This window comes from Cyrtonyx montezumae, unplaced genomic scaffold, assembly GCF_038088225.1.
Source record: "Cyrtonyx montezumae isolate F1298 unplaced genomic scaffold, pur_monq_1.0 scaffold_19, whole genome shotgun sequence".
NCBI classification, from domain to species: Eukaryota; Metazoa; Chordata; class Aves; order Galliformes; family Odontophoridae; genus Cyrtonyx; species Cyrtonyx montezumae.
In genome coordinates, this window is record NW_027071925.1 from 8,209,302 (window position 1) to 8,233,945 (window position 24,644).

Genomic DNA, 24,644 nt, shown 5'->3' on the forward strand with positions numbered 1-24,644 from the left:
CTGCTTTCCAGATCACTGCAAACAATGCAAGGAAAATAACAGCGCAGAGGCTTACCTTTTCACCTTTGCTTACAAGCCCCTCCACCTTCCTCGGGAGGGTTTACTGGTTCTGTAGCCAGCTGCAAACCCGATAGCCAGACCCTTGAAACACCACGGATTCACTCAGATTCCTCAGTACTGTGCATTCAGAGCGTGCATGTCAGCTGGTCAGAAGCAATGGGGTTAAGTACTCAGTAAGCATCTGCTTTTATTTGGGATTCCAGGCTACAAAAATTCCTTAAGTGTTTGTGTCACTTGAACAGAGAACAAGGAACACTTAAAGATGACCTTAGCTTATCCACTATGAACACAAACCAAGTTCTCAAAGTTTTCATCAATTACAAATTCAGAGAACTATATCTATCTGTAAAGTGCAGATTTTACATTCAGCATTAAAATAGACAAGGCACTTAAATTATTAACAGTTAAAAGCTTGTTAGCAGGTTTAATTTGATTAAAATAAATGGATAACTAATGCTCATTTGCATTGTAGAGGGATATTTTTCCTTCACCGAAACGACAAGCTCTGCAGGGCAGAAACACTGGAAAGAAAAACAGTGGTCCCCTTCCAGTATTTACTAATAACCACGACATGGCAACACACAGCTTTCTTCTGCTCTGTTAATCACAGATGACAGCACCGATGTCCCTGCTCAAGTTCTTACCAAGACAAAAATCCTATTACTTAGTGGGTCTTACAAAGAAAACAAAATCGTATTCAGAATGTAAATGTAAGAAAGTGATAACTGTGTATCGTGTATATCTGTCAAGAGGGTCAGATTTAGAGAAGTCCTACAATTCAGAAAAAAATACACACTTCTAGTGAGAGGATTTCACAGACACCAACGTGGCCAAAACAGACATAGGATTATGTAGTAGGAAAGAACAGATTAAGATGGAAGAAAAGCTTTCTTCTACGGTGGTGAGAGTGCTTTTAATTTGCTTGTTTCAGATGTCAAGTGTTGCTTCATATGCAGGTGACTTTGGAAATATTTTGAAGGCCACAATACTTAAAAAAAAATAGCAATCATGTATGTCACCTTGAATAATACACAGTTGAACATTTAAGATGAACTCTCAAGGTGTGGATCCAAGCACTTATCCACTACTTATTGTTCTGTTGTTCACGTGTGTGTTACAGGAAGCAGTGCCCAGGAGCAGCACCAGAGAGTAACTCGTGTGTTCAGACCTCCACCTTCAGCATTCTGAATGCTTTTCAACTTCTGGCTTCAGCATGGCAGCATCAATCTCTTCATAAATCACTCTGAAAGAGGAGGAACAGGGCAACTCTTATGTCACAGTTTTGTTTCAATTAGACAAAATGCACCACTTAAATCCTGCCTGGGAGTTTATGATGTTTAAATAGAGTATTAGCTGCAGGATGCTCAGCTTTCCACAGAAGCAAGGAGCCCATCCTGTGATGCCTGTGATTACATTTTGACTGAGATACCTCTGTAAGTGGTCATTTTTGATGAAATAAACCTGACTGCAAAACACAAATGGCCTTTATGCCATGAGACATGTAACTATTACATTAGTTTAATAAATAAATGAAAGCTTTGTGGGATTTTTCTACCTCGCTATTTGATGGTTCCTTGGAAGTAAATTAAGGAGGGAAAGTGGGAAGGAAGGAAAAGAAAAAGACTGTTATGAACAGAAATTACTTCAAGGAATCATGATATGGTTTGGTTTAGAAGGGACCTTCAGTGATAATCTGGTCCAACACTTTGCTGTGGGTAGTGACATCTTTCACAAGATCAGCAGCTCAAAGCCCAGCCCAGCCTGACTTCAAACCCTTCCCATGGTTGGTCAGCTTGTTCCAGTGTCTCACTTTAAAAAATGTCTTCCTATGTCCAGCCCAAATCTACTGTCTGTTTTCTCACTCAGAAGAAGAAAGTAATCTCAGAATCCTTTTCACCTTTGTCACCTCTGAGAACTATAAATTACTTCAAAAACTACTTACTCTGTAGGAGCCAAAGGATCAAATTCCATTATCTCATAGTAATGAGGTGACTGCAACTTGTTCTTTGATGCAGCTGAAAGGTAAATGCAGACAGATAAACCCAGATTTAACCATAGCTAAAAGCACATTTTATGAATGTTACTTTTTTATTTCTTTCTGAAACAGATTTATCTAGTATCTAGTTGCTTTAAATACTAAAATGGGCAGAGAAACCATGAACTATATGAGCTTTTGTCAGTGTTTGATGCTCATCTAGTCTTTAACAGGCATTATATAAAGCATTTAAGTGCTAACAAGAAAATAAATCTCCATAAAAGCTAAGTGGTCTGCAGTAAGTAATATTACCTGCTGGTGATGGTCCATTTGTTGATGCAGTAGGTCCAGCCTGCAGATTTACTGGATTCAGAGGCACTGGGCTTAGAAGAGTTGCCAGCTGAGGAAATCAAGGGAAAAATGGCATAAATCTATGAGAAACTGCTGACTTCTCTTCAGACTCACAGACTACAACAGGTGAATTCTAAAGGTAGGCCAACATTTATAATCCTAATTAATCTCCCTTTCCCACACAAGTAAGTTGGCATGGCCACAAAATACAGAGCATTCCCTGATGTCTGTGACAGAACAGACCTCTGTATCCCTCGTGGACAGCAGTCAGTGTAAATCCTTTTGACAATTGCCAGCAAAGAATAATTATTCTGAAGATGAGTGCTACTCACGTTGCTGTATGTATGTCCAGCTGGGGTGCTTACACTACTGTTCTGTGCTTCAGCTGCAAATCTAGGAGAGAATCATAGGTTAAAAGTAACTGAGAAACTATTACAAACAAATATTCTGATCATTGCATTATTTTATCTGCTGTGCTGTCTTCTTCACCTGAACTCACAACTGAGAGCAGCACGAGCAAGAGTTCTGTTTATGTAACAGGTGGAAAACTGTAAGGATTCCTTTTCCTATTTTAAAACGTTCTTCTTGGTCTGTGCAATTCATCTGTTTCTCCCTTCAGCTACAGCACTGGCAAGACTCAAGCAGAAAGTCAATATACATGTTAATATACAGTATGTTAAGTTTATGGTTATGACTATTTAAAAGGTGCTTCAGGGTTAGTACTTATTTTAAGCATGTTAAGCAACATCTAGCACACTGAGTTTCCACTTTTCTTCTGGACTAATTGTAGAAGTATTAAACAACTTTTTCAGAGCTTTCCATAAAAATTCTTTGTCAGTTACAGCAGATTAATAGTTCTGATTATCTGTTACCTGCTATCATTTCTCAACTGGAGATTACTCACGGGAATTGCTGAGGTTTTGCAGCAGCTGCTAAATCTAGCTGGGGATAAATGGATGCATGGTGCCTCTTTGTATCTTCAGAGTGTGCAGATATGGAATCTGAAATTCAAAGTCGTATTTAATGATCATTTAAACACTGTTAAGCACACGTTCCTTACTTGTACTGTGATCAATGAACTTTTGTTTGGAAAGCATAAAAAAGAATACAGAACTAATTGTGTTTATTGCGACGAAGACAAAACTATGACCCAAGTTAGGAGATTTGGTCACTCCTTGCACTACGACAGAAATCTGAAGTCAGGGGAGGTAAAGTACCCTTCTCAAAGTGAACTGCTGTTAACATCAACTGCCTCCTTGAAAAAAACGTAGGAAATCAAGAGTCAAAGAAAAGAACACATCCATTTCTTTCTTCCAAGCCTACAGAACAAGCAACCATCACACTGTTTTATAAAGAATGTTCTCCTGTTCACAATTAAATGCAAGACTGAGATAGATCAGTGCTCCCACTCTAAAAAAAAATTAGAAGGAACCTTAGACCATCTTGTATTTTTCCTTAACATGCACACCCAAATTCTCATATTTCTTTGGCTTATGGAATATCTTTCTTTCAAGGAACTTTTTGATGCCTCCACTAAGCTCACGTTGGTTTGTTTTAGGAAATCAGACCACCAGGGAAACATGCATTCACCACTTACTAGGGCCTGGAAACTGAGATGCTGCTGGGTCAGTCCCCAGCACTGCAGCCACAGGAGATGGAGAATCTGTAGAGAGGTCAAGGAGATCACTTGAGGGGGCAGATGGCTGTTTCCTGTACAGCTTAACATTCAAAAAGAAAGGAAGTTATTAAGAACAGATTAGGAAAAAAGGAACCTGTGGTTTTAAATAATCTAACTGCCATGTTTACAGAATGTAAATGTTTGAAATCAGATTTGTCACTTAGAATTATTAGGTCACTAACTAAATGCTACTACTAAGTGTCAGTGAAATCAGATGTATTTCTTTATTGAGTGGGTGGGGGGGTGTGGAGGAGCAAAATCATCCTATACAACCTGACTGCAGCAACAGCAGATTTTCCAAGGAAAACAATACTGTCTTCTACCTTCCTTTAATAACTATCAGCTGTATTTCAGCTTTCACAAAGCAGTCATTATCCTATCGAGTCCTGGATGATGCAATTATGGCTTAGGAAGCTGAAATCTGCAAAACTCCTTTGAGCAATATAATTAACAACCATAATTATCAATCAGTAAAGGACAGTCAGATTTGCTACGATCCATTATTTAGAACTCAGAAAAGGCTTTGACTGACGAGGGAAAAAAGAACAATGAGTTCTGACAGTGTAACAGCATTTTAGTCTATAAATGTTTACAGAGAATAAAAGAAACATTACAGTTTCTCATTTCATGTCTGGCAGATAATTGTGCTTAGCTATAAAGGTAACAGAATCCAAATAAATCTCTCACTGTCTCATTTTTCTCGATCAAGCTTCCACCTGAAATTTGAGATTATTTTTTGCTTTAGTTAAATCTGCATGGAATTCTGCAACTTCTGAAAATCGTTAAGAGCAGCAGCATCTGCTGGAGATGGCAGGCTGCACCTCTCAGTTTGAGCAAAAACAATAAGAAGACACATTTTTCACAACGAAAAGGGAATGTTTCCAGTCCTGCAGCTCACAAGTTCACCCATCATTACTCACCTCTTCACGTTCACGCTGGATTCTCTGATTCTCCAAAAATCGAACTCTGTTTCGAGAGAACCTGTTGAAATGGCAAAGCTAAATGTTTGTTCTGACATTTCTGTCACGTGCTGCATAACACACCGGCAGCTATAACCAAAGTCTCATCACCCAAGGACAGCACAGAGGCACAGAATGAGCACTACAGGCACTCTGCTCTGCAGTGCTCGTCTCCACGCTGCGATGCAACTCAGCTCAGCACAGGGCAGCGGTCCCCCAGCGACCTGCACAGCCACCAGACAGCCTGCTCTTGGGCTCACTTCTGGGGACCACCCTCTGTTTCTTCCAAAACAAAAGCATGGCACAGCTGACTGTAAAATCTGCCTTTGTTCATGCCAGACATGTACTGTGTCAAACACGGCTCCCTTCCCTCAACCGCATCCAGGAATCCTGCTGTCCTCAGAGGACCCCACTCTCCTTCATGCCCATGCCCAGGACACATCACGTGCCTCCTCTGGGACACAGCCTTCATTATTTTTTTTTCCCTCGATTAAAATGCCTGAAATAAACAAAAAAGAAAACAAAAATCCCTCCAAAATACATTTATGTACTGAAAGTAATAATGGTGCTACATGCTCTGGGTCCAGAGGAGTAAGATGAACGTCAGCACCTTAAGGCCCATCTATTACAGAAGTAAAGGTCTGAACTGGCATGGATATGAGACTGGCACACACTGTGCTTGGTGTTCACACCTGCTGAGGCCCACAGGGATGACATAAATGCAAGGATGAGCAGGAGGAAAAAACCTTCCCAACAGCAAAACAAGTATTTGTTTGAAATGCAGTAAGAACAGAAAAGTTGCTAGGGCCACTAGAGGGAGTCACCATCACATACACGAGGTGAGCTTGTTCCACAGTGGTGACTGCTCCCGATTTAATTTAGACTCTACATGAATAATCAGAAACAGAGAATGCAGCATGACTTGTCTTCAAACAACGCATGCAGTATGGAACAGATGCAGCTGGTTAAAAGAAGTTTGTCTTCTCCACATCTCATTGTTCAGCGGGAGTTCCAAAGAGCAAACCCTCTGCAACAAGCATTAATCAAATACATCTTCATACTTAATCAACTCTCGTGTGCAAAGGCATCTGCACTCAGGAAGACTTGTTATAGTAAGCCACAACATCACGGTGCTCAGAGGCACAGCCTTCTGCCCAGTTTCACAACGGCCTATTAATTGCTCCTTCCATCACCTGGTGAGTCTTCCAGAAGGAATTTTTTGAACGATGCCCACAAGCTGTTCAGAGTTTGTGAGGTTCCTGGCATTGCCAACACTCATCACTCTTAACAAAAATATCCCGGGGTAACTCACACTGAGAACAAGAACCAAGCTGTGCATTTCACTGTCTGCTCGGATGGGAAAAGGTGTCCAGGACTTCACCCAAATCCTGTAACTGAGCTCCTCAGGTCTCCTTGGAAGATCCTGTCTTCCACATGCACAAAGCAAAGGCAAAGTCTTCAATTTGCTCCTGAACCACTGCAGTTTGATGCGTGATGACTTCTAAAACACCTCCCCGCCAAGGAGGACATAAACTACTGAACACAGAAGGCTCGTTCCCATTAAACAAGAATATTCTCCACAAGTATATTCACTATGGTATTTTGGAGGGAAAATACTGGAATTCTGAGTTTAAGTTTTGTTTCATTTTTGCCAGCATTTCAGCTGACACAACAGGCAAATACACAACATGTCAACACGAGCACTGCAGCGCTTCCATGTGTGAAGAAACATTCCCTGGTGTAAGGCAGGTAGAACAGCTTGTTTCGATTCAGCTGCGAAAAGAAGTGACTCTCTTCAGCATGCAGTAAAGCAGAACACTATTCCATGGCCAATTTCTGCAGTAAAGCTGTCAAAGCCGTTCAGAAAGGACAGTGAATATTCCTTACTGGAAGCGTATACATTAAAATGTCAGGACTGTCACCAGGACCAAAAGATTTGTAGCAGACTGATGGCAAATTCACTGTGCTTGATGAGAAAGGAACACCAAATTCCAAAATGATTTTTGTGTGCCTCCATCTCATTTCCTGCCTATGCTCTTAACTTGTTTTACCACATTCTGATGGCTCTGTAACTGCCATTATTAACTGCTTCTGAAGTGCTCAGGGGAAGGCAAACAGATTACCTGCTCCTGTTGTTATCATGTTCCTTTTCTGGATGTATGGAAAAATCTGCCTCCTTGGGAAGACTCAGCACTGATCTCACGGGCTGTCTGTACCCACAGGTGTGCTTTTGCAGTTAGAACACCAAACATGAGGACAGAGGTCCTGCTCTTACCTTTCGTGTCCCAGGAGAACATTATTCAGATCTTCATTTACTTGTATTAACTCAACTATCACATCTTCATTCTCCACCGTCACCAACAACTCCATGATCCGCTCCTGCATCATCCGACATGTCTTATACAGCTTCTGCCCAAAGAAGGGGAAGAAAGAAAGAAAATCAGAAGTCACAACTGTGTCCTCCTAATTTCTCAGTTTTGGGGAAGAATGATAAGACAACGGAGTACAGGAGACTCAGAGGTCACAGCCCTCAATTTATAGAACCCCCCACACACCAAGCATTGCAAATTGTGTGATTTTCATGTCTTTGATCTCTGCAGGGCCAGGCTGACAACTCCTATCATCAAACCAGCACTCCAACCCCTGCCAGCCCCTACCCATGACCTACCTTCATTTCTGAGGATGTATCTGTCTCTAAAGTCTAAATTACAAACTGCAAAATAATGAAGCCCCCTCTGGGTGATGCAGAGTAAATTTGATTTGAGCCTGATTGAAGCTGATTAAACTCAGTAGGATACTTCACATGAATGTAATGAATGTGATCCAGGTTCAACATCTGCTTGAAGAAGAGACAATGGTAGTCTAAAGGATAAAATGCTCTGTGACACCACTGTCTAGCTTTAGCTCTTCCTCTCCGTGGGGAGGTCTGGATGCACTTCGTCCAGGTGCTCTCTCATGAAGTGGCACAAACACAGCACAATCAGCTGGTGTGATATTTATGAGATTTTTCTGAGGAGAACACTGCATTACTGCCAGTGGAAATGGCGGTTAGTTTATTTACATTTCTCTCCCCTGCAGATTTTCCCTGTTCAAAGAAACAAATTCTTTAGTGTCAGAAGCTTCATCTCAGCCAAGATTCTTTTTCCCACAGTGTATTTTTGCAAATGCTGGCTGGCCCTGCTTAAGGAAAAAAAAAAAAGGAGGGGGAAATATTCTGTTTGCACATTGCTATTCAGAAAGTGCTCTGCTATTACTCTCAAACTGTTCTCAATTTTCTCAAGGAACATAAGCTCCTTGTAATTTTTTAATTAATTATGTAAAAAGAAATGTTCCACCCCTTTGCCAAATCTGAGCATGGATTGCACATTACTTTATCTCTCGCTATTGTACCTTCACAGCCCAGGACAGAACACACACAGATGTATGCAGTTCAGTGCATACAATCACATTTTAAACCTCTTCAGCTCCACATCTTATAACCTTATCCCCATCTCAAATGTGTATTTCTTACAAATCTGTTTTACAGGCAGACAAGTTTCTTTGCAAAAATGAACATGCGATGAAGTAGTAAATGGAGATGCTCATTTTCAGGATGAATTTGTAGGTTTTGCTTTGACTCAGCATGAAGCATGTACTCTGGTGCTTTGAAAACCAGAATTTACAGCAATGGCCTACCAGCTAACTCAGAGCCATCAGTGACACCAATGAGCCTGGGCCCATACACTCAGCACCTGACCATCTAGGCCTCAATTCCTGCACATCCATCAGATACATCTATTCACTACCCAGTAAAACATTTGTGGCCCTTCCAGCTGATACTGGGCTTTTGCTATTCTTCAAATGCTGTTACTGTAAAGCAGAATATTTCAGTGAGATTTGCTATCCTTGTCTAGAACGGAGGGAAAGGGCGGAAGCAGTCACTCACCAAACTGCAGAACCAAAAACACATTGCCCTGAAGAAGTTTACACCATTAAAGAGACCCTGGATAATCAGGAAGGGCTGATACCCATCTCTTCCACTCACTCAAAGCCTGAACAAAGAGCTCTTTTAACGAAGGACTTTGTTCTCCAATGACAAAAGCCTAATACAAGAAATCCAGGTAAAGCCACAAGCAAACATGCATGTTAAACATGGCTAAAGAAACAGGCTGGCCATGCTTGATGGTCTGTGCCACTGAGTGCATGGAGCAAAAGAACAGAAAGAACAACAACGAAATTAACATAGAAGGAATGAGTTTTTAGTCACTCCCCCACAAATGGGAACTCCACACCCTGTCCTCAAACTTTTGCCAACAGTTTTATTACTGGGAGTGTCAGTAAGAATCCACTGGTTTACTGTGGACAACCTAGTATGTGTGCCCGCATGCTGCTCTGTAGGAGGCAGGAACTGAAAGGCACCTTTCCTGTTTCACAGCTGAAATATGCCTGCTTCACCAGCCCTTCCTCCTTGGGCTGCAGCTCAGAGGCAGTGGCAGAGAATTTCCTGGGCAGCAGAAACCCAGAGATTGATTCTGTCTCCTATGTGGTTCCCACCCACCAGCAGTGCTGTCATTAAAGATGAGACACAGCAGCCAACTAGTGCTATCTCCCCAGATCTCAGCCTTCAGCTGAGAACCAATGCATAAAAGGATGCAAGTGAACAGCATAACCCTGAAGACAAACCAACAGCACCCAGAAAAAGCTCCCTGCAAAGGAAGAATTCTCCACACCAAAGTCTTGCAAAAATCAGATCAGTTCTTCAGTGCATTTATGCTGACAACTTACCAAGAATGCTTCCCTGCTACCAAATTTTGGAGGTTAAGTTTAGAAAAAGAATTATACAATAAACTTTTTTATTCTTTTTTATTTCTTTCAGAAAACATGAAACACCAAGATGCCCATATAACATAAGCCACTCTTGAAATGCTCAAGTAATGCTGTTTTAAATTTCTAAAATAGAAAAAGTATGAGCAAGTAGATTGTATGCATCTTCACTGTCAAATCTGAACCTGACTATCACAGTACACCACTTCAGGCTACACCTGAGGAGCACATGGCTTCATCTATTGCACAGCAAGCTCCCAGGCTTTGAGCTCACGTACACAAACCCAATGCTTCATATTCTTCACCACCCTTCAGTTTGCCTTTAAGGTATCAGTAATAATAAAGAGAGCTCTGAAAACTCCAGGACGGATATGAGAGGGATTGTGTCATCACCTATTTTCCCAGTAGGCAACTGTGCTCACCTGGAATGTTTCTCAGGGCTGTCTGACAGAACATGCTTAACAGAGAATGCTCCATTATGAAATTCCTTTGCCCTCGGAAGTCTCTAGAGCTCAAATTTACATTGCAAGCTGCACTGTCCTTTCATGACTATCTACATGTTGAGGAAGGAGACAAGAGAAACTGAGCAAAACGAGAGGCAGAAACTAGGTGATGTTGGTTTGGTTTTGCAGTTTAAATTCAGATGTTACAAGAAAGGACACGACGCATCCTAAAATCAACCTTGTTCAAATTAATAGCCCCATCAATGAGTGACCTCTCACCTGTAAAAGATTCATATCATCTGGATTTTCAGAGCCAGGAACGTTTTCCTTTAATATCGATGACATGACTCTCACATTCATTTTCGCCATATCCAGTTCACTGTACAGTTTCCCGATCTGTTCAGTTCAACAGGACAGAATATTGTGCAGGTGAACAGAGGGAACAAAGTAATTCTTACCTCTAATAAGTACTTTCTTCCCCATTAGGCATAACATGGGTCTAATTATCAGTGACATTCTATGGAAATTAGCTCAGTTTTTATACATCCAATCATACTAAGACCTAAGCCCAACAATGCTATCGGTCTCCCATATATTTAGTGCCTCTCTTAATACTGAGAAGACTCTTTTTATTTAACTACAGGTCAAGTGGGATCAGAAGCAAACTGCCCCTTCCCTTCTGCTTTTAAGTACAACCTCTTTGCACGAGTCTTATCCCAAAATGAGTTTGGCTTCCTCACTGATCTCTGAAGAATCTTCTATCAAACTTGCATAACATCATCGCAAGAGATCAGCAGAAATTCAAGCATGAGAATTCCACTTTCTGGCTGGGTACAGCCTGGCATTTACCCAAGTGATTTCTGCATGCACTGCTTTGGCAAATCACTGTATAAAACATCTTTAGGAGAACAGATCTAAGACCACGAATACAGAACCAAGCTACTTGAAATGACAGTTCCTTCTAGTGGCCTGTGACCAACGACACTGAAACTGCATGTTCCCAGTGCATTTCAAATGGAACATCCCTCCACTCCAAACCTATGGTACTGTACCTGTTCAGGTGTCAACAGTAACATTGGGCCCGTGGGAAGAGGCAACAAGGAACGTTTTTGGGGATTAGTGGAAGATGGGGATGACTTTGCAGGAGATGAGGACTGCTAAAAGATAAAAGAGCAGAGCTTGTGTTTAACAGAATTGAAACTGACATCCAGATGAGAGTGTTACCATCATCTGTCAGACCAGACAACCTGGCATTAGCCTTCACATAATCAGTGTTGAGAAATTTCTATTTGTAAGAATGGAAGTAATAGTTGGTTTGTAATGAAATCAGGTGGGAATTTGGAAATGTTCTTCAATGGGTTTGCTCAGTAAATTCCATCACAGATAAAATAGGAATGGCTAAAAACAAGCTGTCTCTCCTTGGCCTCTGAAGCCATCAGACAGTGAGTCCTTCCTTAAGTGCTACCTCAGTTTTAAAACTATGGGTGGTTTAGAATGCACTCACATTTGGAAAGAGTGACAGGTCTGGGGGTTTCCACATATAGTTCAACTGAAGTAGAAGACAACCCTGCACGAGACTGTACACATCACATCCTTAATCTCATAGAGACTGAGCTAAAAACTGTATTCAAGTCTGCTGCAGCTCAGATCAACAGGTTTGCAACAGAATTCAATGGACGGAAATATGTGGCAGACAGAATGGACTCATTGCAACTGTAAGGCAAAAAAATGTTGTCCAGTGAAAGCACTTTCTTTCAGTTGTTCAAAACTGTTCAAATAAAGCTTTAAACACAGCCTTAAAAACACAGGTTTTTGCACACTTGGCTATTCAGTCCTTAAATCAAACTGAGGATAACTCTCTATACTGGCTGCAGTCATCTAGCTCTGTAATTGCAATGTTGCACCCAAAGGTGAACGACTTTCATGTGTCCCAGGTCTTGTGAAATCTTTTCCAACAGAAAACAAACTCTGGAAATAATATCTGTAAAGCGTGCATTGTATTTTCAGCCAATGTCCCATGCTCAAGCCATATTTACATCTAACATACCCTAGATGCTACACAATGATATTTATCAAATATATGCTGAAATAAAAAAGTAGAAATTAGTTTCCAGGGGCAAACATTACTGATTATAAGTTATGCAAATAGCTAGAAGGAGATTCAGTCAACAGACCTCTTTTGCAGGTACATTTAGATTAAGTATTAGGAAAAAAATATTTCCTGGGAGTGCAGTGAGGCAATGGACCAGCCTGCCTAGAAAGGTTATGGATGTCCCCTCCCTGGAAGTGTTCAAAGTCAGAATGGAGGAGTCCTTGAGCAATCTGATCTGGTGGGTGGTGTCCCTGCCCATGGCAAGGGGATGGAATTAGATGTTTAAGGTCCCTTTCCAACCCAGACCATTCTATAATTCTCCGAATGCTCAAGTTCTGAATGTACGTGATTTCACACAGATCTTACTCATTTTAGTTAAGCCTTTCAAAAGCCAACAAGTTTCAAGCATTCCACTCTCATTCACTTTGAGGTAAACAGGATGCTCACATTTTTTAAATGCTTTGGAAATCTCAAGAGACAGATACTTCCTTTTTGAGAAGATATCCACTATTCTGTGGCTTGAAATATAAGACACTATTATATAGGACAGGTTTCTTTGTTGTTATCTGAGCTGCTATAATTGAAACTGATTTCTGCTCACATGCTTAAGTAGATCGGTCATACTCTGCCCTGGAGCATTTAGAAAACAAAACAAAAACATACACACCTTCTGTGTCTACAGAGCTCATACAATTAACACATCCTGCTTCTGATTTACAACGGATTAATGAGGCATCCCTTTGTATCCCCACCTTAGGCCCTCCTTTGCTGGTGTCAGAAGATGGAAATTCCACTCCTTTCTTCAGCAATTCTAGATAAACTTCTTTTACTTCGGTCACATCCACCATTCCTTGGAACCCTCGGGCCCATATCTGTTTTGAAATAACAGCAACAGTCACAGAAACGGACAGTCAGTGGGGGCAGAGACACTCTTCTAAAACATAACAATCCTAAAGGCAGTTTCTCCATGTGAACAGCACATTTTCTGCCTCTACCTGCTTTAGCTAGCTCCAATTTAAAACATGAGGAATGCCACAGAACTCCCAAGTTCCCTCTCACCCTGCAGAGGGGAGGCACATACTCAGACTGGGAGGGGAATATAAAAGGTAGAGGCTGACAGTTTTCCAGGACTCTCTAGTTCTCTCTTTTTGTCTTCCACTGTGCTACTCCTGCACAAAGCAGAAGGGTAACACCCACGTAAAAGGTTTCCATGAGTACACTGCAGGAGAGAAAGGAGACACACATAAAGCAGGAGACAAACAGCCACTGTTTACTCTAGACTTACCATGATAAAGGTCAGGATTTTCTCTTGCAAGTCAATGGGCAGGTTGTATCTGGGATTCAGCAGTTTCACCAGCTTGTCCTTGCAGAAGTCTTTCTTCACAACCAAAGACTGGAACCTTGGGCCACAGTTCTGCATACACATGTCAAGCAGCTGCAACCAGAAGAAGCTTCTGTTACGTAGACATAAGGAAAAGAAAACCTTCACTTTTTTAATTTATTCCAAGGTGTTGTGGGGAAAGAATACTAATGGATATGAACAGACAACTGCCAGTTGTCTCACAGTGATGTCTGAGGAGGTTCCTGCAGGGAAACAAAAGCACACTGCATGCACTTCGATTCCTACACATGTACAAAATGAAATGGGTTACCCAGAATCAAACTATTTTTGACAGCAAAGCACAGCCGTGCTTGTTTCCATGGCACAGCAGTTACTGAATATGCTGTACCTTAACAGTGTGAAGTCTGACCATAGCCTGAAACAAATGACTTGTACAGATTCAGTGCAACAATTAAATCAATGCCTAGCAAACAGGTACCCTGGCCTGAGAGATTCTGAAGAGCGCTGCAGGAGAAGAAAACAAGCTTACTAAATGCCTCTGTTCTAATCTGTCCTCTAAAGCAAGAGACTAATGAAAAAATAGAAAAGAACAAATTCAACAACTCACAGTACAATTTCTCCATGTGTTTTAAAGGTCACATTGATTTGAAACAGAGCAGGTGAATCGTTCCAGTTGTCAGATTCATCTCCACAAAAGCAGTCTACTTTCAGAACTGCCTGGAACGCTCAGAATGGGATCTCTGCAGGCAGCACATCTGCCTATCAAATACAGCCTATGTCATCACGGCATTACACCTCTTCCTCGTGTACCTGGAGGTGGCTGGCTGCAATTCCCTTTTTACAGAAGAGATATCAAAGCATGTCAGTATATCCCAATCACCTGGAATTGGGCCAGTAGAGGTTTTATTAGGGAGCTGGGACCGATCAGAATCACAACTCATCTTGCCTGGCATAAAACTGGGAATCAGCTAAGATACTGTGATGCTCCATACGAAGAAAAAAATAGTCATTTGCGCTTTTTACTCTTCAACCTTGTCTTTACTTTATCTCTTGATTTAAGAGTGAGGATGGAAAGGTGAAAGCAAAGGGTTGAATTCATGAAAGTCTGCAGAATTTTGTGGTTTTAGGGTCATAAAACTTGCCCAGAATCATGCAGCAGGAAGAAGGCATTCACAAAAGGATACGACGATATGAAGGCTGCCACTGGAGCCACGATCAAAGTAGTAAGTACCTCTCCTACCCAGAACAGACTGCATTTGGCTGTGTTGAAGTCATTTTAGTAACTAGGTTTTCAGCCTCAGGACTTGGGGATTTCTCTCCCGGTGTTATCAGGAACTTGTGGGAGAAGAGGCTTAAGACCAGAAGAAAATAAACTGCTGAAATAAAAAGAGAATAGAACAAAGAGACACTGGAAGACTGCTGCACAAAAAAAAAAACCAGAGATAATTACCAAAAAATCTTGGCTCAAATCATTATTTTTCATGAGTACTTGAAACATATGCTAATCAGCCAACTCATCTGCCTGTGCAGTGCTTCAAAGATGGCTGGCATAAAACATTTCCAACCCAGCGCGTGGGGTATCTGGTATGCTATTCTCTATTATTAATTTTCTGTATGCAGGACTGAGTATTTACCCTCTGAACAAAAGTACTGAAGCTAATGGACTAGGCCCTCCATTCAATTAGGCCAGCTCAGCCCACTTGCTTCTTGTGAAACCAAGCTGGTGCAAAAAAACCAAAGAATTTGACTTTATTTTTAATCAGGCCATTGATGAACAAGGCACTTTCGTACCAACAGCACCTTCAATTAGAATTTCAATATGGTTATTTATCACTGTAAAAAGGACTTCAATTCCCTGAGATCCATAGGAGCAAATGGACCCAAGGTGCCCAAGCCAAGTGCTGTGCTACACAGCACAACGAATCTCAGCATACACACTTCCTAATAGCAGAGCTGGTAAATTAACTTGATTCAACCCATTCACCTTCCTCTAAATGAGGAGCAGGATCTGAGGACTGCTGGAACAGACAACGCTGCTGTGTTCCAGGCTAGCTGACACTGGACAACCAGTTGAGAACTGCACTGAGTGGAGAGAACTGCACAATTAAAGCCCAGGGGTTCACAGAACAACACAAAACTGAGGTGACAAAAGTCACCTGAGCAGACACGAGAAGCTACTGGGAATAACAAAAGAAAAGCCAACTATATTCCTCATCAGTAGAGACCCTGCTCAGAATGCTGCAGGACTAACTGCTCATCTCAGGCAGCCACGTATGAGGTCCATAAAGCAATAGTGAGTGTACTAAGTTTGAAACAGGTACCCTCAAATTTAATGTGAATGCAAGAAAACACAGAGAGTTTGCATTCTACTATTTCTAACTGAGAAAGAACAAGTCATCAATCCCCATCCAGGATTATACTCTACCAAACTCAGAACCATATCCTGCCACGAGAAGTGTTTGAAGGCCAAGACACTAAAACAAATTGGTACGTGCTGCTTCTCAGCTGCCAATCACTGCTCACAATGTAGCAGCCACACTGACCTTACCAAGATCTTCCATTCCTAAATATTGATTTTTCAGACTGTCTTGAATTTTCCAAATGTGAAATAGCACTGAAATATATATTTCTTTTGATCCCACTCAATATCTTTTAATTTTCCCCTTTGTCCATGTGTACCATAAAGTGCACTGTGATCTTAACACTTCTACTCTAAGTACCTGTGTGTGTGTGCTAACACAGGTGCACAGAGGACACATTTCAGAAACCACTTCCCCATGTGCTGTTCAGCTCTTAAGAGCTCACAAGATTCAGAACTAGGGCACTGTAGAAAATGCTTTAACAACAAGGGACATCTATAGAGACACTGAACAGGTGTCTCAGCATCTCACTACGTAAACAGATTTTACACAACCAAAGCATATTAATAACGAGTCAGATAACACAGACAGGGTTGGATTCCTGCCTGAAAGTTCTAATCCTCTTCATTCCATGATTGTGCAAGCAGCACTGCCAAGCCTGATCACTTGGCTTTATCAAGGAGAGCACGAAGCAGCATCAAGGCCTGGCATGCACACACCTCGATCCATGTGACTTCACAAGCACCAGGTAACTTCCCTAGATCAGAGTACAAGCAGTTAGGCCACAGCCAACACATTACACAGCTGGCACTCACCCTTCCTCCTGCAAGCAAATAAACACATGTCTAAGATAGAGCAGGAAGACAACACTGCTGAGATTTAGCATGTCTCGATGACAGAACCAGGGCTAACCATGCAGCAGCATTACTTCACACACACACTTTTCACATTTCAGTCTGCGTGCATTCTCTGGGAAGGATCTGTTTAAGGAGCAGTTTTATTAAGAAGACAATTCCAGAATTTCAAGGTTGAGTAAACAAATGTGGATCAAAGTACGCTTCAAATGGAAAAGTGACTCTGTTGCCTCCTTGGATAGATCTAGGAGAAACGTAGGCTGGAGAGAGAATTAAGTGTAGAGTCCCAAAAGCAGGAAGACAGCATTTACTGCAGGAAAGGCAGGCAATAAGGCACAGCTCATCAAAAGGGAGAGCTCTTGGTTCTGTAGAAATCTGGAAAAAATCAAGGAATTTTTATAAGGTAATGAGGATGGGGCCTTTGCTGGTTTGTTTATTAGGAAGTGAAAATTACTTGTTTTCCATTTGCAGGGACTTACTGTTCCATTCCAGTATTTCAAAACAAGAAACAGGAACAATGCCATTATTGCCATCAAGAACGTAAAGTGGAAAAATAGCTCACAGAAGGACAGGCTTGGGAACAAAGGAGTTAAAAGTCATCCATGGTTAGCAACAAGGTCATCAAAGGGAAGGTTTCACACACTCAACTGATAACGGTAAGGGCAGAAAAGGAGAAAAAGCAAGGAAGCCTGGAGCAGAGGAAGAGGCAAGGGCAGAAAGTCTTACATAGAACAAAAGTAGGAAGAGAGAGTTAAATGTGAGTGGGTGAAAACACACGTGGAGAAGGAGACTGAAACTGTACAGAGGCTGTGAGACAGCGGAGAACCACAAGTACCACCAAAGCCTGGTACATGTTCCACCCACAAGCAAACAGAATGAGCTTCCAAGTAAACATGATAGAGCTCTTCCTTGGACACAACTGAAATGGGAGCTTTTGGGGTATGGCTGCAGGGTAAATATCCTGATAAGGACTCCTGAATGTAAGTACTGGGCCCTCCAAGCTCCAGCTGAACACATCAGAGCACCAGAGGACTGAGGTGCACAAGGACTGTACAAGAAAGCAAGCAGATCTGATGTAGGGATTGCAGTTATGGTGGAAACCAAGTGTTTCTGTTATGCAAAAACGTGGAACACACAGAAAGGTGACTCATGAGACAGTGGAGGAGGAAACTGGAAAAGAGGACCGGAAGTGGAATGAGTTGAAGGTATACAGTGGTGCATTCAGCACATTTATCTGCCTCTCCAACTTGTCAAGTGACACTTAGGCAACTGCTAACTGACCTACAATTCAACACTATCAACCACCTATCTTCCTTAATCACCTCTCATATATTGATATAGATAATGATTTTGCACAACAAATACCAAACCTGTGATTAGCAGTGCTCAGAGTGTAATGCAGACAAACCTCTACACCCTTAAAAAAGCAAATTGTTTAATGCATCTCTGCAGCAGTTTATGACACGAACTGCTTCCTCTCACAGCTCTGCTACTGTCAGACAAGACACTTCAGTGGGGGCTTCTGCACTTAGGACAGTGTCAGGAACTTCTTGCTACTGCTCACCTTATCAGTGCAGTGGGGATCAGAGTGCACCAGCATGCTCCAGTAAATCTTAAACCAACTGAAACCATAACTCTTCCCCAAACTCAGGGGAACAGTGTCACATTCTGAAGGCTGGGTCATCTCGAGTGAGGATATTCCTGTCACCTCAACCTTTAGCCACAACATCTGAATCCTGCAAGGCGTATCCTCTGCCTTTCTGCCTCACTTAATTCATCACTGTTACCCCTTCATTCAAATCTTGTTTATTTACAAAGCAGGTAACTCATATTTTACAAGGCAACCTGAGGTACTCAGTTTAACCAAGGTCACCACGAGGTGAGTAACAGAAGGGTCAAACATAGCTTTTATGTCCTCAGCTCTGTGTCCTCACAAACAGGTGAGGTGCTCACAAAGCAACAGCACAGCAGTAAAGAAGAACCAAACCACTTTTACCAGCTGCAGGCTTAAAAAAAATAAAAAATAAAAAGCAGCAATAAATTTAGGAGAAATGAACACCAGTGGACCCACTCGGATCCACACTGGTAGAGCTATTCACACAAGCAACAAAGACAGAAAACGCCCTAGAGAGTCGTATCAGTGCCAATTTGCATGCCACCTTATCATTTAAAATGTTTTCTGTCTTAGTGTCCAATTACCATAAACACAGCTGTACTTACAGACAGGGTGAGCCTGATCTCCTTATGGTTACAGTTTTTTGAAAGCTTTTTCTTCAACGCTTTGACTGCATCCTTAGGCCTGTGACGAGTCATCGAACAGAAAAGGTTACCAGAGAAATTAAACTGTTTTCCCAGTTCAGAACTACATCCAAAACCCAAAAATACTGGCCTAAGATTGGGGCCATCCCTGTATTTACACCCACTCAAAAACAGAGTAATTTCCCCACTGATATTGGCAGAATTACTTCAGCAATGAGCTGGAGTAACAAAGCAGTGGATCAGGAGCGTGACTGCAGACTGTGTGTTACTCTGTGCAGAGAAATAAAGACATTCCTTGCAGGGCCTCCTTCAAAACTGCATGATTTCACTGTCGTACAGGAGATTTACTCATCTAGTACGGACAACATCCGTTGCTAGGAAAGGGAACAGGAGCTGCCAAATGTGTCAAGACTTGACTTGTACCTATTTTTCAAATATGATGTGATCAAAAAATATTCTCCTGGGAGTGCTGCAAGAAGTAGGGGTGTCTTGGCTAACCCCCAATCTTTTAATTGCTGGATGCTTTTAACTAATCTGAGTAATTACCATGTACAAGAAGACAACCCATTCCACTCAAGAGAGCAGCACTTCCATTACAGTCTTTCTCATTTCTATATATACACCCCGTATCTGTTAACTATCTATGTAGGAGGAAAAGGGCGGAAGACGGTATCAAGCTTATCACATGTGGGAAACAATTCTGACTGATTCAGATGGGCTATGTATAGTGTACCCAGAAATTACAGCTATTAGGGCCAGCTCAGTGCTCATCATCAACAAAAACAAGGTGTCCTCAAGTCCCTTTAGGATCTCTGTGGAATCTGAGATGGAACCGTATGCAAAAACTCAACGTGTCAATTAGGAGAACCGAGTTGATGAACTTAAAAGGGTATTTACCATTACTGCACTTTTTGTTTGTTTGTTTGTTTGAAAGTACCTTATGGGAAAAAAAACAAACACAACAGTGACTTGTCTCTTTTTGCTTCAGACCTACGGCCATTCCCAGTTACACCAGCACACCGCTGGGCCACAGTGATGAAGGGAGGGGAAAGCCTCCCCAGGCGGAAAGCGATGCTGCTATCCCACTCCTGCTCCTCTCTCTGAAGCATCTGGAAACGTCCTGCTCAGGAGTTGGGTATTACATTAAAATAACAATTCGCCTGATTAGATACAGCAATTCTGCTGTTCCTAATATCCTGTTACAGACTGGGACCAGCAGTAGTTGCCGAGAAGGAAGCTTTAAGGAGCTGCTCTGTGAGCACAAGTTGCGCTCAAGAGGAAGTAGCTCATTAAAAAAGCTCTGTTGCATAGAAACTCCACATAGGAACTGCCACGGAGGGTCAGAACGTGCTGCAGCTCACGGCAGCGACTGGGAAGGGGTTACCACTGCCCCCAACCCCCCCACCCCGAGCTCTGAGAATCACAGGTGAGAGAGATGCCATCGGGGGAAACGAAAGGAGGGAAAACTCGCTAGAAAGGGACGAGAAGAAGAAGAGCTGCCACCTCTCCGCAGGACAGGACCCCTCCCGAAGCGCCCGGGACGTGGGGCGGGTGGCAGCCCCGGGACCCCGCAGCCCCGGCCCCGCTCACCCCTCCTCCGTGGCGTTGATCACGTCGCAGATGTGCATGAATTGCCCCCACTCCTCCGTCTGCAGCGATCCGAACGTCGCCCGGTCTGTAAGGCCACGGGGCACCGCGGTCACCGGCGGCACTCGGGCGACCCTCGCTCCCCGCGGCCCCCGCCCCGCTACTCACCCACCAGGCTCCCCACGGCGGTGCCGAACGGCTCCTTGGGCGCCTTCCCGAAGGCCATGGCCGCTGACCTCCGCGGGGCGGCCCCGTCCCGCCGGCCGCTGCCTTCCCTTCCCGGGCCGGGGCGGAGCCGCCCTCAGGTACAGCGGCGGAGCGGCCGCGATCACGTGCGGGAGCGGAGCGGGGCCGGGCCGGGCAGCACCGCCCTCGCACGGGGCGATTCCCGCCCGCCTCCGCCGCTCGGAGCGCTGAGGGGACCGGTGGGAGCGCGCGGAAACGCACAGAGACGGAACAGACGTTTGCAAAGCGGAGCGGCTCCCGGTGACGCGATGCGTTTGTGCTCAAAGAGCGCTGCGAACAGCGGGGCCGACGAGCAGCGGGGCTGGAGCGCTCCTGCGGTGATGTGGTTTGCACAGACACGGGCATCCTCTGTTCACGGGTGGGTCCCAGAGCACAGGGAAGAGAGCAGTGCGTGTGAGTGCCGTTGCCGCTGTCACACACGTGCTCTGCAGGAAGCGCCCGTGCATTCCCACGCGTGGGGCTTTCGTGCTGCGATTACCATCAGTGTCTTCCACTGTGACTTTATCTCAGAGCCAGACAATGCTCGGGAACAAACGCGGCATGAATGAAAATTAAAAACTCAACTGCAGTTTTTGTCGACCGCGAGTTGCAATTATTTCAGTATCAAACAAACACGGAATCACATTAACCTTCACTTGAGTACAGCTTAATCACTCACAGTCAAAACACGGCATAACCAAATAAGCCATTTGCCTGGCACTGCAACCTCATGAATGAACAAAGCCGTCTCTGCACTGATGAGAGGAACGCGCTCATTTGTGAGCATCCACGGCCCCACCTGCAGGGCAGGGACAGCTGAAGGAGGGGAGCTCCGTGTGCACCTCTGCAGGTGCAGCATGCTGCCCAACTCGCCTCCAAGTTCTTGCATTTACAGCGCATTCACGAACCCAATCACTTTCTCACGCTTCTGATTATCAATGAACTTAATCACACTGCGCAGTTTCAGCTTGAGACTTTTCCTCAGCAGCTCGATTCTCTACGCCCGGTGTTCCACCAGCATCTGAAGTAGGAGTCTGCTTGCCCTCGGCTGCAGAGCACAGACCTCTAAACTCAGCATTTCATCCACTCTTTACTGCCTAAACTCAAATGAGGGCCTATTTAAATGAGCCCTTGTTAAACCTGCAACGTGAGTCAGCTCTCGTTTCAGAAAGCATATTTTATTGAGCTGCTCGAGGGGAAAAATAATTCATGAAGCCTTTTTTCACTGGAATTTACTGCTTGAAGTTACTCACTGAGATCAACCAGTGGCACCAGGGCTCCGGGAATGGCCCCCAGGAGGCATGCACAGCCTCGGCCTCCTCTGCTCTCAGTGTGTGCCAATCTACAACCACAGAGCCCTGGGAGAGCCCCACTGCACTCCAGGCACTCTTACTGCTGTTGCGGCCATAGTATTACACTTAATGACTATGATTAAAGGACACAGCATGTAGAAGAGTGTTATAAAAAGAAAGGAGAAGCAGCCTAAAACAAAGCCAGGAGGGAATCCCAAGCATGCACAAGCAGGTTCAGTGTCACTGAGAATGGGCTGAAAAATAACTTGCAGCCTCTTCACGGTCCCCACAAAGTTCAGGTTCTGCATCAAACAGCTCAAATGTGGAATTAAGAACTAAAGTGGGATTTCACTTCTAAGTTCAATACCATTTTTAAGAATTCCCAGCAAATACCAAAGGGGCACTTCAGGTTTCAGAGGCCTTATTCTGTTCAGGCTTTGGGCAATAACGTAATTTCTCTTTATAAAACATTTTGGAAAGGAAGGTGTTCAGTGGCATCATGTACACCCACCTCTCAATGCAGCACGTATTATCCCAGTATAAGCAGACTGGTCAGTGCAATTTTATTTGTACTACAGATACTGTTGATGCTGTGACAAAAAACAAATCCCTCATTGCCAGAGCTATCCAGAGATTTTCTTCCCCTCCAGTTTTGCTGACTGATACATCATTCGGTTGTAAAGTCAGACGTTTACCTTATTTAATCTCCAGTCTTATTTTTGAGGATTTGTATACACACGTTACAGAATAAGTATTTCACTCGAACAGCTCTCCTACTCATAAACTGGTCTATGATATTGACTTGCACCTGCTGTGATGTGTTGTATCTGTATACATCACGGTGATGACTTTTGGTACAGTTTAAGAACCGAGAGATTTTTAAGAGGTCATGACTTCTGCAGAGATTTGCTGAGGATCTGCACAGTATTCGTCTGCCTCCCCAGAGCTGCGTTTCCTCCCCAGCCATCCCCAGAAGCCTGTTTGAGGCTGATTCCTCCTTGTTATCCTGTACAACAGAGCTGCAATCAGCCGGGTTCTCACTGCAGCTCATTAGAGCAGATGCTGGTTCTAGCCTGCGCTGGGAGCTGAACTTGAACAAACAGCTAGAGGGCTACATCAAATCCCTTCTGCATAATCTCCATTAGCTCATTGCCTTCAGATAACAGCAAACCTAATCAAGAGCCATTTGGGCAAATAAAATTAAAGCTTGCCTTATTTGGGACTCAGCCTCACTAAGAACTCAGAGCTGTCCCCAAATATCCGTTCAAGTAATTACTATTTTAGTGTAAAAAAAACCCAACCTTTGTTGTGCTAGCAGCACGTTTAATTTGCCCGCGCAGGAGCAGAGAAAGAATGTTGCAGCAAACGAGGGAGGTGGATGCAGCCTGCAGAGGGCACGCGTGGCCCATCTCCCCGTGCACACAGCTCACTGAAAGGCCCTTGTGCATCCACCATGGGGAGCATCCCTCGCACACACCGTGAGCTTCACACGCAGTATGACGCTGTCTTGTCATTAGGAAAAAGTCTGTCTCAGTACATGCGATGTAAAGTTCTCTGAAGGTAAAGGAGGCTCAGGAATGCAGTATTTTTTGGGACTGAGGAGCGCACCAGGCAGGTTTTCCCCCTCAGCTCTGTGTTATTTCCTGGACCACACTGCCATGGCAAAGCTTGGCAAACCTGGATGCCCCCATTCCTGCCCCAAAACACTGAGAGTTCCCACGTGGAAACCATCCTGCTTCAGTAACACGCCCTAAGAATCACAAAGTGTTTTAGAATAAAACTGTACCTTAATGCAAGGCTGGATGTAAATTCTTTCAGAAATACGGCACTCCTTTTTTTAGGTATCACACATTAACTCCCTCAGGGACTCCACTGTAATGATGGGGGACTGATACAAAAACTTCCCTCTCCTCTCAGGAAGAATTTTCCCTTTATCCCTGGGTCAGGGCTGGAGATAAATACCCTGTGGTGCATGTCGTGAGCTCACCAGGGCCTCTGCTCCTTCTCAGACGAACCCAGTTCCCCTAGCTTCCCTCCGCAAGTATATTTCCTTGCAATGGATTTGAGATATAGAAGGTGAAATCACTATTACATAGCAGAGTTTTGCAAGTTTTGCCTCAACTTCCCTGCATGAGATTAATTATTAAATATGCCATACCCACTGGAAGGTAGAATCCCCTGCTCCAATTCTCACAGGAAAGCTTACAAAGAAATAAAAAACTGAATGTGGTAAGACATTACAGCCCCTGTGACATCTTGCCCATGAACGGGATGTGTGTGCTATATATATACACACACACACACTGCAAGCTCAAAATAATCAATAAAGTATGAGCTTGGAAATTCAGATTCACAGCAAAGAAG

The 24,644-nt window shown here is 43.4% G+C and overlaps 1 protein-coding gene across 1 annotated transcript; it reads right to left on the reverse strand.

Annotated features, from left to right (window-relative positions):
• Window positions 1-1,192: 1,192 nt before the first annotated feature.
• Window positions 1,193-21,088, reverse strand: TOM1L1 (target of myb1 like 1 membrane trafficking protein). Its single transcript, XM_065735544.1, has 15 exons — window positions 20,932-21,088; window positions 20,767-20,851; window positions 19,138-19,216; window positions 13,647-13,796; window positions 13,114-13,233; window positions 11,322-11,426; window positions 10,549-10,665; window positions 7,299-7,432; window positions 4,985-5,045; window positions 3,984-4,104; window positions 3,291-3,387; window positions 2,719-2,779; window positions 2,348-2,435; window positions 2,003-2,075; window positions 1,193-1,303 (listed from the first exon to the last, which is right to left on the reverse strand). Exons 1-15 carry the CDS (start codon window positions 20,987-20,989, stop codon window positions 1,237-1,239), a joined length of 1,416 nt encoding a protein of 471 aa, XP_065591616.1. The 5' UTR covers window positions 20,990-21,088; the 3' UTR covers window positions 1,193-1,236.
• Between the last annotated feature and the right edge of the window lie 3,556 nt (window positions 21,089-24,644).